The 20206-nt window shown below is 46.0% G+C and overlaps 1 protein-coding gene across 1 annotated transcript; it reads right to left on the bottom strand.

The window, feature by feature from the left end:
- Positions 1-1401: 1401 nt before the first annotated feature.
- On the bottom strand, positions 1402-16002 carry AARSD1 (alanyl-tRNA synthetase domain containing 1). Its single transcript, XM_019026720.4, has 12 exons — positions 15926-16002; positions 15636-15767; positions 12726-12885; positions 7701-7758; positions 7268-7424; positions 7068-7184; positions 6704-6834; positions 6032-6098; positions 5750-5841; positions 4595-4649; positions 2675-2769; positions 1402-1604 (listed from the first exon to the last, which is right to left on the bottom strand). Exons 1-12 carry the CDS (start codon positions 15962-15964, stop codon positions 1469-1471), a joined length of 1239 nt encoding a protein of 412 aa, XP_018882265.4. The 5' UTR covers positions 15965-16002; the 3' UTR covers positions 1402-1468.
- Between the last annotated feature and the right edge of the window lie 4204 nt (positions 16003-20206).

Here is a 20206-nt window from a genome sequence, read left to right as displayed (position 1 = left end):
CAGGGTTAAATGGATTAAGGGCGGTGCAAGATGTGCTTTGTTAAACAGATGCTTGAAGGCAGCATGCTCATTAAGAGTCATCACCACTCCCTAATCTCAAGTACCCAGGGACACAAACACTCTGCCTAGGAAAACCAGAGACCTTTGTTCACTTGTTTATCTGCTGACCTTCCTTCCACTATTGTCCTATGACCCTGCCAAATCCCCCTCTGCGAGAAACACCCAAGAATGATCAATAAAAAATAAAATAAAATAAAATAAAATAAAATAAAATAAAAAAATAAAAAAAATAAAAATGTAAATCATAGCAAAAAAAATAATAAAACCCTTTCATTTCCCATTAAAAAAAAAAAAAGAAAGATGAGCTTAAGTCTTCCGTTGATTACAGATTTGTCCGTTTCTCCCTTAAGATCTGTCAATGTCTGCTTTAGGTATTTTGAGGCTGTTATTAGATGCATACAAATTTAGAACTGTTATATTTTTCATCATTACACGTCCCTCTTAATCTCTGATTCTTACTTTAACCCTTTTCCTGTTTGCCCTGAGAATACTCGCCAGTGACACTTGCAACTGCAGCACTTACCCCAAGAAGGTGACAATGCTGTCAACATTCCACAGTGATACTGTGATTGAAGTAGACAACAGAAATGGAAAGAAAACTAAGAAGCCAGCTGGGCACAGTGGCTCATGCCTGTAATCCCAACACTTTGGGAGGCCAAGGTGGGCGGATCACGAGGTCAAGAGGTGGAGACCATCCTGGCGAACACAGTGAAACCCCATCTCTACTAAAAATACAAAAATTAGCTGGCATGGTGGTGCAAGCCTGTAGTTCCAGCTACTCGGGAGGCTGAGGCAGGAGATTAGTTTGAACCTGGGAGGTAGAGGTTGCAGTGAGCCGAGATCGCACCACCGCACTCCAGCCTGGTGACAGAGCGAGACTCCATCTCAAACAAAAACAAAAAACAAAAACAAAAAAATCAGCCAGGCATGGTGGCACACACCTGTAATCCTGGCTACTCTGGAGGCTGAGGCAGGAAAATCCCTTCAACCCGGGAGGCAGAGGTTGCAGTGAGCTGAGATCACACCACTATATCCAGCCTGGGCAACAAAGCAAGAGTCCATCTCAGGGGGTGGGGCGGTAGGGGCGGGAAAAAGCCGTGTGCCTTTGTGGATTATAACAAAAATATGGGAGCAGTGGACTCAGCTGATCAGATGTTCATTTCTTATCCAACTGAGTGCAAAAGCACAAGGTTTGGTATAAATTAATCCACCACCTTCTAAACATTACAGTGCATGAACTAAATTAGAAAATTATCTATTTACAAACGGAAAGTAACCACACAAGCACAATGGAGTATATGGTATGAATTAGTCATATAAATACAAGTGGTAGCGCAACCATTCTGAGTCAATCTATTTTATTGACCAAAAGATTCCTGTGGAAACAGGAGGTGAGTGCCCTAAGCCCTCACTCCTTAGCACTCTGCGTGCTGATGTAGTCCTGGAGAAGCGCCTGCGCCTCCATCCGCCGGCTCATCTTGGTGGCCTTGCCCTGAAAACGGCCTTTCTTCCCTGCTCCTTTGCCTTCCAGGACCTCAGCCACCCTGGGGAACAGAGGTATAGTCAGGGAGACTTTGAGGGAAAAGTCACAAAAAAAAAACAAGGGCAGCTCTGAGTCTTTTTCCAGGGACTGGGAGAGGGATAAGAAGAGTAGATGACTTCTAGGAATCTTTCTTAAAAACACTTGCACATAGGCTGGGCATGGTGGCTCACACCTGTAATCGCAGCACTTTGGGAGGCCAAAGCGGGTGGATCACCTGAGGTCAGGACTTCAAGACCAGCCTGACCAATAGGATGAAACCCCGTCTCTACTAAAAATACAAAAATCAGCCAGGCGTGGTGGTATGCGCCATAATCCTAGCTACTCAGGAGGCTGAGACAGGAGAATTGCTTGAACCCGGGAGGCAGAGGTTGCAGTGAGCCGAGATGGTGCCGTTGCACTCCAGCCTGGGCAACAAGTGAAACCTTGTCTCAAAAAAACACTTGCACATATGCACAAAGATATATGTACCATCATCACATAAGAGTGAATAACTGGAAACAACATCAGTGTCTATGAATTGGGCTAGATAAATTATGTTAATCTCCAGAGAGCAGGGTGAGCACCTGTAATCCCAGCACTTTGGGAGGGCAAGGCAGGCGGATCACTTGAGGTCAGGAGTTCGAGACCAGCCTGGCCAACATGGTGAAACCCTATCTGTACTAAAAATACAAAAAATTGGCCGGGTATGGTGACGTGCACCTGTAATCCCAGCTACTTGAGTGGCTGAGGCAGGAAAATTGCTTAAACCCGGGAGGTGGTGGCTGCAGTGAGCTGAGTAGCCTGGGCTCTCCAGCCTGGGCAACAGACTAAGACTCCATCTCAAAAAACAAAAACAAACACATTTCATAAAAACAAAAACAAAAACATACATTTGAGATGTGGAGCCAAAAGACCTTCATCTGTCAAACTGGAAATTACAGTAGTAATAATTATTTCTGCTCAGCCCACCTCACATGCCCATGATGTGAATTAAATGAGATCGCAGATGTGATGGTCCTTTGACTCAGTAAAGGAATGTATTTGTAGGATACAGGCTCTACTACATGTGCAAGAGAGTCCACATAGAATTACCTGGGCCCCAGGGTCTCCAGAGACGCAGGTGGCCCTGCCAGTAAGAAGAGTCCAGCACCTTTCTCATCGCCCACGGTTAAGAACAGGAGGGTCTCCTAGGAGGTAAGACATGGAGATAAGCCTTGATACTGAAGGATGTAGAGTCAACCCCCCAAATCCTGCACTCTCTTCAATCTTAAGAACAGATTATTTCCCCCTAAACCACCAAGTGACGCTCCTGATGAATTATGATACAGCCTCTCCACACTGGCCCATGAGGGCCAAGAAACTTTTTGAGAGCAACTATGGGAACTTAGGTGAAACATTAAGAAGGCAGCAGAAGACTGCTGATCCTGGCTAAGCAGAAAATGCCTTTCATGGTTTCACTCTTGCAAACTTTTCCCCACCACACATCCTTTCCCTGCCACTGCCTAAACCACCAGGTTTCCCTCTGCCTGGACGCCTCTGCCCCTTGTCTGTCTGATGACCTCTAAGCAGTCTTCAAGGGCCCCTCCCCTGAAACCTCCCTATCCTTCAGGTAATGTGCTCCTCCATCTCTAGCATTCATCACTCTATCATTCTAAATTATAAATGTCGACACACATATTTGTCTCCCAGACTAGAACATGAGCTTCTTGAGAATCAGTTCTGTCTATACAGAAGAATTATGAAAAGAGAGACACACAATGCTTTACCCTCAGTAGGCATTCCAAAGAAGGGTTCTGGAGTAAATACAAAAGAGACAGTGGGGCATGGTGGCTCATGCTTGCAGTCCCAACTACTCAGGAGGCTGACGTGGGAGGACTGCTTGAGCCCAGGAGTTCAAGACTGCAGTGAGCCATAATCACACCACTGTACTCCAGCCTGGGTGACAGAGCAAGACTCTGTCTCTGTAAAAAACAAACAAACAAACAAACAAAAGACCTGGAAATCTCTAGGCTAGAGACCATCAGGAGTGGGAAAAGTAAGTAAAGCCAGAGGAAGAGGAAAATGGACGGCGATGACTTTCAAAGGGGCTTGCCCACTCCTGTATTTACTTTTTTTTTTTTTTTTTGGAGACAGTCTGTGTTGCCCAGGCTGGAGTGCAGTGGCGCAATCTCGGCTCACTGCAACCTCAGCCTCCAGGGTTCAACCAATTCTCCTGCCTCAACCTCCCAAGTAGCTGGGTCTACAGGCACCTGCCACCACACCCAGCAAATTTTTGTCTTTTGTTTTGAGACAGAATCTCACTCTGTAGCCCAAGCTAGAGTGCTGTGGCACAATCTCAGCTCACTGCAACCTCTGCCTACCAGGCTCAAGAGATTCTCATGCCTCAGCCTCCCGAGTAGCTGGGATTACAGGCGCATGCCACCACGCCTGGCTAATTTTTTGTATTTTAGTAGAGATAGGGTTTTACCATGTTGCCCAGGGTGGTCTCGAACTCCTGAGCTGAGGCAATCCACCCGCCTCAGCCTCCCAAAGTGCTGGGATTACAGGCGTGAGCCACCATGCCTGGCCTGATTTTTCTATTTTTAGTAGAGATGGGGTTTCACCATGTTGGCTAGGCTGGTCTCCTGATCTTAAGTGATCCACCCACCTTGGCCTCCCAAAGTGCTGGGATTACATGCGTGAGCCACCATGACCAGCCCACTGATATATTTCTAATATTGGATCCCCAGCACACATAAACCTGAATGACTTTGAGGAGCTAGAGCTCTGATGAAAGGAGCTCAGAAGCTAATAAACATCACAGCCCCAGAAAGAGCAATAACATAGATCTAGCTCAACACCTAAAACAGAGCTTGGCATATAGCTAGTACTAAGAAAACAGTATTGAATGAATGGCTATTTCCTACTCCTCATGTGTTCATGTGGAGGGACTTTGGCTAAACTAGCGCCCCTCACTTATGTCTCCCTAGGTCTCTATCCAGGCTGGGGTAGAGAATCTCATGCTCCTCTTACCTCTGACCCAATCTCATTGGCAATGATATTCATGAACTCTGAATCACCCTCCTTCCTACAACAAAGGACACAGACATGAGACCCAGGTTGGAGTGGTGGCTGTGAAACTGCAGGAAGCCTGGCCCCTCCTTCTGAGGCTGGCCTTGCTGCCTATGTACACATAAAGTCCCATATCCCTTAGCTAAGAGAGAGTACTGGCTGAAAGCCAGCAAGCTGCCCTTCTCAGCCTCTGCAGTTTGTAATCAACCTCCAGGTTTGTTTCCATCTCCCTTAAATAGGATTCACCAAGATAAGCAGAAATCTGTTAGAGAGTAAAGGAGGTAGGGGACAGTCCTAAAGAAAGATACAGGCTGGACACAGTGGCTCACACCTGTAATCTCAGCACTTTGGGAGGCCAAGGTGGGCAGATTGCTTGAGGTCAGGAGTTCAAAACCAGCCTGGCCAACATGGGGAAACCCCAGCTCTACCAAAAATACAAAAGTTAGCCTGGAGTGGTGGCACATGCCTGTGATCCCCCAGCTACTTGGGAGGCTGAAGCACGAGAACCGCTTGAACCCAGGAGGCACAGGTTACATTGAGCCGAGATGATGCCACTGCACTCCAGACACACTAAGACTCCATCTCAAAAAAAAAAACAAAAAACAAAAGATACAGAGTTACAGTAAATATGTTAATATCAAACCCAGGAGGCCTGGTATGTAACATATTTCTTTTTTTTTTTTTATTTTTTTGAGATGGGGTCTCACTCTGTTGGTCCAGGCCGGAGTGCTGTGGCGTGATCTCCGCTCACCACAACCTCTGCCTCCCGGGTTCAAGTGATTCTCCTGCCTCAGCCTCCCGAGTAGCTGGGACTACAGGCGCATACTACCATGCCTGGCTAATTTTTGTACTTTTAGTAGAGAAGGAGTTTCACCATGCTGGCCAGGCTGGTTTCGAACTCCTGACCTTGTGATCCACCCACCTCAGCCTCCCAAAGTGCTGGGATTACAGGCGTGAGCCACCGCGCCCGGCCAGTAACGTATTTCTTAGGATCTACTCAACCTTGAGAATACCAGTGAGCAATCCACCTCCCACTGTACATTGCATATAGAGAAGACACTGAGCCCTAAGCCCAACACAGTTCCCCTTCCTTGTGTCCAGCTCCTAATTTCTCACCTGTGTAATACGACCACACCTCCCCAGTCTGGACTGTTCCTGAGGCTATGGGCAATGTGCACAGCCAGGTCTCTGAGCAGATTCAGGTTATTCTGAAATGGATATGGTAACTCAGTAGATAAATGGAAAGGATAACAATAGAGAGTATCAGCTTCCCTCCACCTCATTCTCCCCTCACTCCCACTTTGACAAACTACACATCTGTTTAGGCAGAAGACCAAGTCTGCAGAGCCTATCCTAGGCAGGGCCCATGCCCTCTCTACCCTCCATGGAATAAATCACCTTCTGCAGGATCTTGGTGGAGTTCTGGAGCTTTTTCACTGCTTCCACATGATCCTCTGTTCCACACCTGAAAGAGAAAGGTCAGAGGAGACCTGCGCAGCTTCCCAGTCGTTTCTGATGTTGGGGACATAAATCAATAATTTCCTTCTTGCTATGGTGCCTCCCTGCAGTCAGGGACCAGGAGATATTCTGAGGAGGTCTCTTAGGCAACTGGGAGAAAACATACAAAGGAATTAACCACTTTTCGTGGTTCTGATTTACTATCCAAAGCACTTGATCTTTTTTTTGAGACAGAGTCTTGCTCTATCGCCCAGGCTGGAGTGCAGTGGCACGATCTTGGCTCACTGCAAGCTCCACCTCCCGGGTTCACGCCATTCTCCTGCCTCAGCCTCTCGAGTAGCTGGGACTACAGGCACCCGCCACCATGCCTGGCTAAGTTCTTTTTGTATTTTTAGTAGAGACGGGGTTTCACGGTGTTAGCCAGGAAGGTCTTGATCTCCTGACCTCGTGATCCGCCCGCCTCGGCCTCCCAAAGTGCTGGGATTACAGACGTGAGCCACCACGCCTGGCCGCACTTTATCATTTATGATTGCATCTTATCTCCCAGAGGTAAGAGATTATGTCGAAAATCTCAGAAATGGGAGGTAATCGAAGGTACTGAAACAGGCATACTTAAGCAGAGCAGTCAGTGCTTTTTCAGTTCCATGACTTCTCTCCATCCACTTCAGCACCCGGTTCCCAGCCAGAAATATCAGGTTGGTTCTGTTCTTTTTCCCCTTCTCAGTGCCCAGAATCTTAATGACCTACATGAGGCAAGGGGGTAACACACACACACACACGTGTGCACATGCATAAACCACAGCGGATCCTAGAACCTGAAGGCAGGAGAAACCTATCTGTTCCTCAGCTCTGAAACAGTGAAGGGGAGATTTCACTTAGGACTCCTCGATTATCCCCCTCTCCCACTCCCAGCCCCATGTGATCCCCTCTCCCCCAATCCCTCTTCTCAGCCACTCCACAGCCGTTCCTCACTTACCTGAAGGTCACTGAGATTGCTCACATGGGTCCCACAGCACATGTTGGAATCAACGCCCTCGATGCTAACAACCCGAATGGGCCCAGCATGATCATCAGGCAAACCCCGGCCACTCACCTGGACTCAAGGAGAGGGGAGGGACTGTCTGAATCTGATGAGGAATCATTCCGCAGAAACCATCCCTCTGGCTCTACCCTTACCTGCTCCACCTCAGGATCATCCAGGCTCAGTTCTCGGACATTCACAGGCAGCCGATCTCTGATTTTTTCATTGACGCTCTGCTCAATGGCAGCTACTTGCTCTGCAGTCATAGAGGGGGTGTCCAGCTCAATCGTACTCCGAAATCTCCCTAACTCCCTGTCAGAAGTACAGTGGCCACAGATAACATATCTTACTGAACAAGAAAAAGCTGAAAGCTTTTCCTCTAAAAACTGGAACAAGCATACCCTCTCACCACTTTTTTTTTTTTTTTTTGAGACAGGCTCGCTGTCACCCATGCTGCCATTTGGTGGCAATCACAGCTCACCACAGCCTTAATCTCCCCGGCTCAAGCAATTCTCCCACCTCCACCTCCCTCCCAGTGGAGGGCCTGGGATGGGCCTGCCTACAGTTAGTCTTATGCCTCCCACTCACCATGATGTTGTCTTCAGCTTAAATAGATGGTCAGCAACTGCCGTGATGAGATGCTGCCCTAAGCAAAGAGAGCCAGAGACAGGAGAAAAGTGAGAAGCCTACATACTCCCACAATGATAAAATATGAGCTACAATGATAAAAGCACAGAAATTCTCCTTGTTGAAGACCTGCTAAGCACTGGGTAATACACTTTAGATACTTTATTGAAAATCACAGTGAGAATTCTGCAAGAGGCCTTATGATACCATTTCACAGATGAGGAAACTGAAGCCTAGAGAGATCAAATAACTTGCCATGGCAATGTAACTTATAAGGGGCTGGACTTGAACTTAACTTTTTTTTTTTTTTTTGAGACAGTCTCATTCTGTTGCCCAGGCTGGAGTGCAGGGGCTCACTGCAGCCTCCGCCTCCCAGGATCAAGCGATTCTCGTGCCTCAGCCTCCTGAGTAGCTGGGATTATAGACGTGCATCACCGTGCCCGGCTAATTTTTCTACTTTTAGTAGAGATGGGGTTTCACCACGTTGGCCAAGCTGGTCTTGAACTCTTGACCTCAAGTGATCCACCCGCCTTGGCCTCCCAAAGTGCTGGGATTACAGGTGTGAGCCACTGTGCCCGGTGAACTTAAGTTCCAATATGCAGCATTCATCCATTCAACAAGTATTTATTGAGTACCTACCAAATGCAAGGCACAGGGCTTGACATAAGAGATACAGCAGCATCCCTGATTGACAAGAGTGATGATGAGGAGAAAGAAGAGGAAGAGGAGGAGGAAGAAAAGGAGAAAGAAGAGGAACTATCAAGGAAGAGGGAACAAGACAGCCAAAGGCCTTAAGGAAGAAAGAAGTAGCGCATGTCAAAGGAATCCAGAGATGACAAGCAAGGCCAGGATGCAGCCAGCAAGAGGTCAAGGGACACCAGATGAGGCTACAGCAGTAGACAAGAGCCACCCAGATACAGCTTATATGCCATGGTAAAAAGTTTGGCTTTACACAAAGAACTACAGGAAGCCTCTGAAGAGCTTTAAGCAGAGGAGTGACATAATATTTTCATTTTTTAAAATTTATTTCAGTCAGGTGCGGTGGCTCACTCCTGTAATCCCAGCACTTTGAGAGGCCAAGGCAGGTGGATCATGAGGTCAAGAGTTTGAGACCAGCCTGAAACAATGTGGTGAAACCTCGTCTCTACTAAAAATACAAAAATTAGCCGGGCGTGGTGGCATGCACCTGTAATCCCAGCTACTCAGGAGGCTGAGTTGCTTGAATCCCAGGGGTGGAAGTTGCAGTGAGCCAAGATTGCACCACAGCACTCCAGCCTGGGCAACAAAGTGAGACTCTGTCTCAAAAAAAAATAAAAATAACAAATAAAATTAAATAAAAGTTATTTCATTTTACATATTTATTTTTATTTATTTTTGTTTTTATTTATTTATTTATTTATTTTGAGATGGAGTATCGCTCTGTCACCCAGGCTGGAGTGCAGTGGTGCAATCTCAGCTCACTGCAACCTCTGCCTCTCGGGTTCAAGCAATTCTCCTGCCTCAGCCTCCCAAGTAGCCGGGATTACAGGTGCACGCCACCATGCCTAATTTTTGTACTTTTAGTAGAGTCAGGGTTTCACCATGTTGACCAGGTTGGTCTCAAACTCCTGACCTCAGGTGATCTGCCCACCTCAGCTTCCCTGTAGGGGTGGGTTGCCCCTACACACCTGTGGGTCTTTCTCGTAAGGTGGAACGAGAGACTTAGGAAAGAAAAAGACACAGAGACAAAGTATAGAGAAAGAAATAAGGGGACCCGGGGGACCAGCGTTCAGCATATGGAGGATCCCGCCAGCCTCTGAGTTCCCTTAGTATTTATTGATCATTCGTGGGTGCTTAAAGAAAAGGGGGTTGTGTCAGGGTCACAAGACAATAGTGGGGAGAGGGTCAGCAGACAAACACGTGAACAAAGGTCTTTGCATCATAGACAATGTAAAGGATTAAGTGCTGTGCTTTTAGATATGCATACACATAAACATCTCAATGCTTTACAAAGCAGTATTGCTGCCCGCAGGTCCCACCTCCAGCCCTAAGGCGGTTTTTCCCTATCTCAGTAGATGGAGCATACAATCGGGTTTTATACCGAGACATTCCATTGCCCAGGGACAGGCAGGAGACAGATGCCTTCCTCTTGTCTCAACTGCAAGAGGCATGCCTTCCTCTTATACTAATCCTCCTCAGCACAGACCCTTTACGGGTGTCGGGCTGGGGGACGGTCAGGTCTTTCCCTTCCCACGAGGCCATATTTCAGACTATCACATGGGGAGAAACCTTGGACAATACCTGGCTTTCCTAGGCAGAGGTCCCTGCGGCCTTCCGCAGTTTTTGTGTCCCTGGGTACTTGAGATTAGGGAGTGGTGATGACTCTTAAGGAGCATGCTGCCTTCAAGCATCTGTTTAACAAAGCACATCTTGCACCGCCCTTAATCCATTTAACTCTGAGTTGACACAGCACATGTTTCAGAGAGCAGGGGGTTGGGGGTAAGGTTATAGATTAACAGAATCTCAAGGCAGAGGAATTTTTCTTAGTACAGAACAAAATGGAGTCTCCTATGTCTACTTCTTTCTATACAGACACAGCAACAATCTGATCTCTCTTGCTTTTCCCCACACTTCCCAAAGTGCTGGGATTACAGGCATGAGCCACCGCGCTCAGTCTGTTTTTATTTTTCTTGTTTACATTTCCACTTTAACTTATATTTATTTATGCCGGGTGCGGTGGCTCAAGCCTGTAATCCCAGCACTTTGGGAGGCCGAGGCGAGCAGATCACAAGGTCAGGAGTTCAAGACCAGCCTGGCCAACATGGTGAACCCCCATCTCTACTAAAAATACAAAAATTAGCCAGATGTGGTGGTGCGTGCCTGTAATCCCAGCTACTCAGGAGGCTGAGGCAGGAGAATCACTCGAACCCAGTAGGCAGAGGCTGCAGTGAGCCAAGACTGCACCACTGCACTCCAGCCTGGGCGACAGGGCGAGACTTTGTCTCAAAAAAACAAACAAACAAAAAGTTATATTTACTTTTTTGAGACGGAGTCTTGCTCTGTTGCCCAGGCTGGCGTGCAGTGGTGCCATCTCAGCTCACTGCCACCTCTGGCTCCCGGGTTCAAGCAATTCTGCCTCAGCCTCCTGAGTGGCTGGGACTACAGGCATGCACCACCACGCCCAGCTAATTTTTGTGTTTTTAGTAGAGACAGGGTTTCACAATGTTGGCCAGGCTGGTCTCAAACTCCTGGCCTCAAATGCCTGACCTCATGATCTGTCTGACTTGGCCTCCCAAAATGCTGGGATTACAGGCGTGAGCCATCGCGAGCAGCCTATATTTATTTTCTGAGACAGGGTTTCACTATCTTGCTCAGGCTGGTATGGAATTCCTAGCCTCAAGCGATCTTCCCGTGTCAGCCTCCCAGAGCGCTAAGACTACAGCAGTGAGCCACAGTGCCCAGCCATTTTTCTTTTCTTTTTTTTTTTGAGATGGAGTCTCGCTCTGTCGCCAGGCTGGAGTGCAGTGGCGCGATCTCGGCTCACTGCAACCTCCACCTCCCAGGTTAAAGCGATTCTCCTGTGTCAGCCTCCTGAGCAGCTAGGACTACAGGCGCGCATCACCATGCCTGGCTAATTTTTGTATTTTCAGTAGAGACAGGGTTTCATCATGTTGGCCAGGATGGTCTCGATCTCTTAACTTCATGATCTGCCCACCTCGGTCTCCCAAAGTGCTGGGATTACAAGTGTGAGCCACCGCACCTGGCTGCCATATTTTCATTTTTAAGATTGTTCAGCTGGGCGCAGTGGCTCCCGCCTGTAATCCCAGCACATTGAGAAGCCGAGGCGGGCGGATCACGAGGTCTGGAGTTCAAGACCAGCCTGGCCAACATGGTGAAACCCTGTCTCTACTAAAAATACAAAAATTAGCCAGGCATGGTGGCACGCACCTGTAATCCCAGCTACTCGGGAGGCCAAGGCAAGAGGATCACTTGAACCCGGGAGGTGAGGTTGCAGTGAGCCGAGATCATGCCATTGCACTCCAGCCTAGGCGACAGAGCGAGACTCCAACTCAAAAAAAAAAAAGACTGTTCTGGTGCTATGTGGAGAATGGGCTACAGAGGAGCCAGACTGAATGTGGGGCAATCAATTAGGAAACTGTTAGAGAGGTCCAGGGGGAAGACAGTTAGGAGCTGGGACTAGGATGACAGTGACTGTGGAAAGAAGTGGACAGACATTTAGAAAACAAACCAACATGCTGGGGGGGTGTGGCTCATGCCTGTAATCCCAGCACTTTGCGGGGTCAAGGCAGGCGGATCATCTGAGGTCAGGAGTTCAAGACCAGCCTGACCAATATGGTGAAACACCGTCTCTATTAAAAATACAAAATTAGCTGGGCATGGTGGTGGGCGCCTATAATCCCAGCTACTCGGGAGGCTGAGGCAGGAGAATCGCTTGAACCCGAGAGGCAGAGGTTGCAGTGAGCCAAGATCGCACCATTGCACTCCAGCCTGGGAGAAAGAGCGAAACTCTGTGTCAAAAAAAAAAAAAAAAAAAGAAAAGAAACCAACAGGACTCAGTGATTGGCTGGCTGTCTATGCCTGAAGAGGTATCTGGAATGACTTCCAGAACTTGAGTGACTAGGTGCATGCTGATGCCCTGCGATGAACACACAGGATGCTAATGAAAGACCAGGAGGGAGGGGAAGGCTTTTTGTTTCATTTTGGACATTTTGAGTTTGAAAAGGCTGTGAGACATCCAGATGGAGATATTGAGTGGGAAGTTGATAATACCTAAATCCAGCAGTTATTCTAATACTTTTTTTTACTTCAGTTGTTCATGTTGCTGTTATAACATTTAGGATATCCTTCCTGAATTACAGCTGATTCTGAATAGTCGGTCTTTTCCAAAAGGTTAACTCCTAGAGAACCCAAACTACGTCTCAGTCATCACAGCATCCCCATACATGGCAACTGCTCCGGTGTTATGCCCCCCATCCCAGCCTTTACCTGAATGCTGCTGCATGTGGTCAAACCTCCGCTCCCAATCTACCCGGACCAGAACCTGGCTTCCTGGATCCAGGGGTGTCTGGGTGAAATGATCAGCCTGTTCCCCACGGCGAGTCACTCTCAGCACAGAGATGTCATTGATTGTACCACGGTCATCAGGCTGGTGGAAATAAGTAAACGTAATCAATGGCAAGGCAGGGCTCACCCTAACTTCTAGGTACAAAGACCCTCTAGGGTGAGAGACCCAGAATCTGGGCTCCCTAAGGGAGAGGGAGAAAGCAACGCCAAGTGAAATGAGTCCACTTTGTTCCACGAGAGGATTCTCAGTCCTTTTCATTCTAAACACCTATGTGTTGTGATCTTCAGAATAACAGAATTAAAGAGATTGTAACTATAGCAACAAAAATTTTAGTAAAACCCGAAGAATCTTAATCCTCAACTCTCATTGCCTTAGTCTAGATTCTTTAGTAGTCTCTAAAATGATCTGATTTTTCCTCCCTCCCTCCACTCCATCCTCTTGCAGTGGTATTAGAATTAGATTCAAAAATGTTCATTTAGGCTGGGCATGGTAGCTTATTCCTGTAATCCCACCACTTTGGGAGACCAAGGCAGGAGGATCGCTTGAGATCAGACTGGACAACACAGTGAGACCCCACCTCTATGAAAAATAAAAAATTAGCTGGCCATGATACTCCCTGCTACTTGGGAGGCTGAGGTGGGAGAATCACTTGAGCCCAAAAGGTTGAGACTGCAGTGTGCTATGATTGCGCCACTACACTCCAGCCTGGGTGACAGAGTGAGACACTGTCTCATTTAAAAAAAAAAAAAGGGCCAGGTGCAGTGGCTCACACCTGTAATCCCAGTACTTTGGAAGGCCGAGGTGGGCGGATCACAAGGTCAGGAGATCGAGACCATCCTGGCCAATATGGTGAAACCCCGTCTCTACTAAAATACAAAAAATTAACTGGGCATGGTGGTGCACACCTGTAGTCCCAGCTACTCGGGAGACTGAGGCAGGGGAATTGCTTGAACCTGGCAGACGGAGATTGCAGTAAGCCAAGATCACGCCGCTGCGCTCCAGCCTGGCAACAGAGCAAGACACCATCTTAAAAAAAAAAAAAAAAAAGTTCATTCATTTTAAAACGTTTCAAGTGCCAACTGCTTACAAAAGACTGTGCCAGCCCAAGAATACAATGTAAACAAGATATGGTACCTCATGGAACTTAAGAGTCTAGAGAACAGAGGCTGGAAAACAGACAATTGCAATATGACCTACAACATGCCATAATATGAAAAAGTACATGATGCTAGAGAACCTCAAAGGAGAGACCTAACAGTCTTGGGGAATCAAAAAAAGACTTCCTGAAAGAAATGCTGTCTAAAATGAGACCTTCTATGGATACTTGAGGTCACAGGTTTTCCTTCAGCAGATCAGGGAAATCTTCATACTGGGAAAATCACCATAATAATGACTGATATGAAATTGGAACTTTCTCAATACCAAGTCTACTGAACATGTTCTCTCATGTCACTTATTTGCTTAAGAACCTGAGTGGAGGCCAGGGCAGTGGCTCACACCTGTAGGCCCAGCCTTTGGGAGGCCAAGGTGGGAGGACTGTTTGAGGCCAGGAGCTCAAGATCAGCCTGGGCAATAAAGTGAGACCTCATCTCTACAAAAAAGCACCCAAGCATGTTGGTTGTGCGCCTGTAGTCCCCACTACAGGAGAGGCTAAAACAGGAGGATTGCTTGAGCCTGGGAGTTCGAGGCTGCAGTGAGCTAGATCAGGCCACTGCACTCCAGCCTGGGTGACATAGCAAGATCCTGTCTCTTAAAAATAAAAAAGAAAGAAAATAACCTGCATGGTTCACTGCCCACACACCTTAATACACCTTTTTTTTTTCTTTTGAGACGGAGTCTTGTTCTGTCCCCCACGCTGAAGCGCAGTGGCACAATCTTGGCTCACTGCAACTTCAGCCTCCCGGTTCAAGTGATTCTCATGCCTCAGCCTCCCGAGTAGCTGGGACTACAGGCGCCTGCCAGTATGCCTGGTTAATTTTTATATTTTTAGTAGAGACAAGGTTTCATCATGTTGATCAGGCTACTTGGGAGGCTGAGACAGGAGAATCACTTGAACCCAGGAGGCAGAGGTTGCAGAGCCGAGATCATGCCACTGCACTTCAGCCTGATGACAGCGAGAGATTCCGTCTCAAAAAAAAAAAAAAGAAAGAAAGAAAAGAAAAGAAAGAAAAGCCTTTCTCATAATGCCCACCTTTGGTGTTATTATCCTCCTCTTCCATCCTCACAATGTACCTCACTTGCGCTCATGTTGTACCTAGTCCTCATCACAGCACTGATAAGTATGCTCTCTGCTGTACTACTGTAACCCGTCTATCTCACCTGAACTCCTTCAGGAACATCTTTTTCAGTCCCTAATACCCGAAGCTAATTCCTTCCTTGGGGCCTTTGCACCTGCTATTCTACCTGCCTGAATACTCCCTCTGCCCCCCAGCCCACTAGATAATTGCAAAGACTCACCCCCTCACTTCGTTTAGGTCTCTACTGAAATAACTTACCCTTCATCTAGACAAGCATCCCATCACTCTCTTTCCCTTTACTTGGTTTTTGTTTATTACTTATTATACCTAGCACACACAGTTGTCTTCAATAAACATTCCACGTATATAAAGGCACTGTGTTGTTCACCGGTTATCCTTACAGCCTGGAATAATATCTAGTATATGTTATGTCTAGATAAGCAATTGCTGATAAATACTTATTAAATGAATAACAAAATGAATTAAACTAAAGCTCATCTGAATTCATTATGGCTGAGAAAAAAGGGGCAGGAGAGCATTTCTGCCTGAGCACAAAGAAACTGGGGGCTTCCTGGGAAGAGATCGTTTTGGTACCTGTCCCCCGCCCTCAGGGAAAAGCAGTGTGTCTTCCAGCACCACTTGGAAACCGCTCAGCACTTCTTTCTTGCCGTTGCTCCCTTCAGTCTGCAGCTCCGCGGGACAGCAGGAGACCACGGTGGTGGTGAACTGAACAGAGAGGAATGAGAGAATAAGCCCCGACCCCAGCCCTAGCCCTCTCCACATCAGGACAGAATCCCATGTTGGCACTCCCTACACGTGGCGCCCTCTTCCCCAAACCGCCTTGCCCGCCCGGCAGTCTCAAGTGCCTCGCCGTGACGCCGTACCTCTCGGGCATAGCTGTCACGCTGACACCAGAACGCCATACCTGCAGGCGTGTGAGGAGGCGCACGCGCAGAGAAGCCTGGGAGCGAACGGAGAGCGACGTGAGACAAACGTCATTAATGGCGCTTGTCTGCGCAGAAGCAGGAGGGTAAGGAATGGAATGCGGTTTGGATAAATTTACTGAAAACGCGAATTGCATATTTGCTGGGTTGTTTAACGAGTGTTCTAAGGCTTTACAAAGGACAAGACCAGGAGGAAAAAAACAAACAAACAAAAACAAAAAAACGCGATCTGGACAAGGCACGTGGTTTAGTGAGCCCCTTGGGGCCCCAGGGATGTAAGTATTCTGGCTGCGGAATCCCAGCGCATAGAGTCGGGGACGGGACTGGCATGGTTACTGAGCAGCACTGCCCAGTAGAAATAGAAAGCAAGGAGCTGGGGGAGGTGGCTCACGCCTGTAATCCCAGCATTTTGGGAGGTCGAGGCGGGTGGATCACCTCAGGCCAGGAGTTCGAGACCAGCCTGGCCAACATAGCGAAACTCCGTCTCTACTAAAAATACAAAAATTAGCCGGGCGTGGTGGCGGGCGCCTGTAATCCCAGCTACCCGGGAGGCTGAGGCAGGAGAATCGCTGGAACCCGGGAGGCGGGGTTGCAGTGAGCAGAGATTGCACCACTGCACTCCAGCCTGGGCGACAGAGCAAGGCTCCGTCTCAATTAAAAAAAAAAAAAAAGGCCGAGCGCGGTGACTCACGCCTGTAATCCCAGCACTTTGGGAGGCCGAGGCGGGCGGATCACGAGGTCAGGATATCGAGACCATCCTGACTAACACGGTGAAATCCCGTCTCTACTAAAAATACAAAAAATTAGCCGGGCGTGGTGGCGGACGCCCATAGTCCCAGCTACTCCGGAGGCTGAGGCAGGAGAATGGCGTGAACCTGGGAGGCGGAGCTTGCAGTGAGCCGAGATCGCACCACTGCACTCCAGCCTGGGCGACAGAGCGAGACTCCGTCTCAAAAAAAAACAATTTGGCCAGCGTGGCCAACATGGTGAAACCCTGTTTCTACTAAAAACACAAAAACATTAGCCAGGCGTGGTGGCACACGCCTATATAATCCCAGCTACTCGGGAGGCTGAGGCAGGAGAATCACTTTAACCCGAGAGGAGGAGGTTGCAGTGAGCCGAAATCGCACCACTGCACTCCAGCCTGGGTAACCCAGCGAGACTCCCTCTCAAGAAAATTACATTACATTACATTAAAATAGTTTGGGCCAGACACAGTGGCTCACATCTGTAATCCCAGCAGTTTGGGAGGCCGAGGTGCCTGGATCAGTTGAGGCCAGAAGTTCGATACCAGCCTGGCCAACATGGCAAAACCCTGTGTCTACTAAAAATACAAAAATTAGCTCGGTGTGGTGGTGGCGGGCACCTACAGGCTGGGATTACATCCCAGCTTCTAAGGAGGCTGAAGCCGGAGAATCGCTTGAACCTGGCAGGCGCAGGTTGCCGTGAACTGAGATCGCGATACTGCACTCCAGCCTGGCTGACAAAGCGAGACTTCGTCTCAAAAAAAAAAAAAAAGAAAAAAAAAAGCAAATTAAACCAGGTACTAATTTTTATCTTGTCAAATATCTGAAACGTTTTAGAGAATGGAACACTCTCATTGTTCGTAGGAGTGAGAATTGGTACAATTTCATCAAAGAGCAATTTGGTAACAGCTATCAAAATGTTTAAATGTATTTTATCTTCTCCTTGACCTAGCAATTCTACTTCTAGAAATGTACCCTACAGATATTCTGGCAAAAATATGTAAAGATCCACATTTTTAGATGTTGATTGCAATATTGTTTGCAAATGGTAAAAGACGGCCGGTCACGGTGGCTCATGCCTGTAATCCCGGCACTTTGGGAGGCCGAGGCAGGTGGATCACCTGAGGTCAGGAGTTCTAGACCAGCCTGGCCAACGTGGTAAAACCCCGTCTCTACTAAAAATACAAAAATTAGCTGGGCGTGGTGGCAGGCGCCTGTAATCCCAGCTACTAGGGGGGCGGAGGCAGGAGAATCGCTTGAACCCGGGATGCGGAGGTTGCAGTGAGCTGAGACCACGCCGTCGCACTCCAGCCTGGGGGACAAGAGCGAGACTTCGTCTCAAAAAAAAAAGAATATGGTAAAAGACTAACGACCTACGTGTCCCTCAATAAAGAACCTGTGAAATTATGAAAAATACATTCAATGGAATACCATATAGCCATGAAAAAAGTGAGTTAGATCTATATGTTCTGACTTGTAAAGATCTCCAATATATATTAAATGAAAAAGGGCACAATGCAAGATGCGGATGGTATGATTCCAATTGTGTACACACACAGACACACACAACACATCTGCTAATTAAGTTTTAACATACTGCATGTAAGTAATATATACTATATATGTTTATGTTCCATGTTATATATTGTTTTGTATGTTATATAATTATACCTTAGAACTACATAGTATAAAATAAATTATAGGTATTATAGTATTTATAATGCAGTATGGGGCCAGGGATGGTGGCTCAGGCCTGTAATCCCAGCACTTTGGGAGGCTGAGGAAGGAGGCTTAAGGCCAGGAGTTTGAGAGCAGCCTGGGCAACAAGCAAATCTTTACAAAAAAATAGTTTGTCGTAAAGACAAGGTCTTTACATATATATAAAATATATATTATATATTATATTATATATTATATATATAAATATATATTATATATTATATTATATATTATATATATTTATAATATATAAATATATTATAAATATATAAATATATGTATTTATATATGTAGATATATAATATAATATATAAAATATATATAATATATATCTTATACATTATATATAATTTATATATTATATATTTTATATATATTATAATTTATAATATATAGTTTATATATTATATATAATATATATTATAATATATATTATATATTATATTATATATAACATATAATATAATATATATTATATATTATAATATATATTATATATAAAATTAATATATAATATATATTATATATAAAATTAATATATAATATATATTATATATAAAATTAATATACTATATATTATATATAAAATTAATATACTATATATTATATATAAAATTAATATATAATATATATTATATAAAATTAATATATAATATATATTATATATAAAATTAATATATAATATATATTATATATATAATTAATATATAATATATATTATATATAAAATTAATATAATATATTATATATAAAATTAATGTATAATATATTATATATAAAATTAATATATAATATATAATATATATATATTTTATAGAGCGAGACGGAGTTTCGCTCTTGTTGCCCTGGCTGGAGTGCAATGGCGTGATCTCGGCTCACAGCAACCTCCACCTCCCAGGTTCAAGCCATTCTCCTGCCTCAGCCTCTGGAGCAGCTGGGATTACAGGCATGAGCCACCACGCCTGACTAATTTTGTATTTTTAGTGGAGACAGGGTTTCTCCATGTTGGTCAGGCTGGTCTCGAACTCCTGACCTCAGGTGATCCACCCACCTCAGCCTCCCAAAGTGTTGGGATTACAAGCATAAGCCACCGCACCTAGCCTACAAAAATATTTTTTAACTTAGTCAGCTGTAGTGTAGTCCTAGCTACCCAGGAGGCTGAGGCAGGAGGATTACTTGAGCCCAGGAAGTCAGGGCTCCATGAATAATGAATGTACCACTGTATTCCAGCCTGGGCAACAAAGCAAGACTCTATCTCAAACATAAATAAATAAATAGTTTACTTTTAAAGTAAATCCTAATAGTTTACCATGAGTTCAAGAGCAAAGTCTATAGGCAATGCATTTATTTTGTTTAAGTTACAGTCAACCGTACATATTAGGCACTCAAAAAAGTTTATGGACAAATAGCTGTTGGACAAATAAACATAGACATTAACTAGAGTAACAATCAGTTTTAAAAGTATAAAGTGGGCCGGGTGTGGTGGCTCACACATGTAATCCTAGCACTTTGGGAGGCTGAGGTGGGTGGATTACTTGAGGTCAGGAGTTCAAGACCAGCCTGGCCAACATGGTGAAACCCCATCTCTGCTAAAAATACAAAAATTAGCTGGGCCTGGTGGTGCACATCTGTAGTCCCAGCTACTTGGGAGGCTGAGGCAGGAGAATTGCTTGAACCCAGAAGGTGGAGGTTGCAGTGAACAGAGACTGCACCACTGCACTCCAGCCTGGGCGACAGAGCAAGACTCCATCTCGGA

This window comes from Gorilla gorilla, chromosome 4, assembly GCF_029281585.2.
Source record: "Gorilla gorilla gorilla isolate KB3781 chromosome 4, NHGRI_mGorGor1-v2.1_pri, whole genome shotgun sequence".
Classification (NCBI taxonomy): Eukaryota; Metazoa; Chordata; class Mammalia; order Primates; family Hominidae; genus Gorilla; species Gorilla gorilla.
Note: the sequence above shows the minus strand (reverse complement) of the source record. Positions and strands in the feature narration are given on the sequence as shown.

Bases quoted from the DNA above. Each gene is read 5' to 3' on its own strand.
- AARSD1 (XM_019026720.4), bottom strand. From the start codon at position 15,964: ATGGCGTTCTGGTGTCAGCGTGACAGCTATGCCCGAGAG. The intron at 7,185-7,267 runs GTAAGGGTAGAG...CCTTGAGTCCAG, and splicing joins ATGATCCTGAGGTGGAGCAG to GTGAGTGGCCGGGGTTTGCC. The intron at 6,099-6,703 runs GTATGCCTGTTT...TTTCTCTTTCAG, and splicing joins GCACTGACTGCTCTGCTTAA to GTGTGGAACAGAGGATCATG.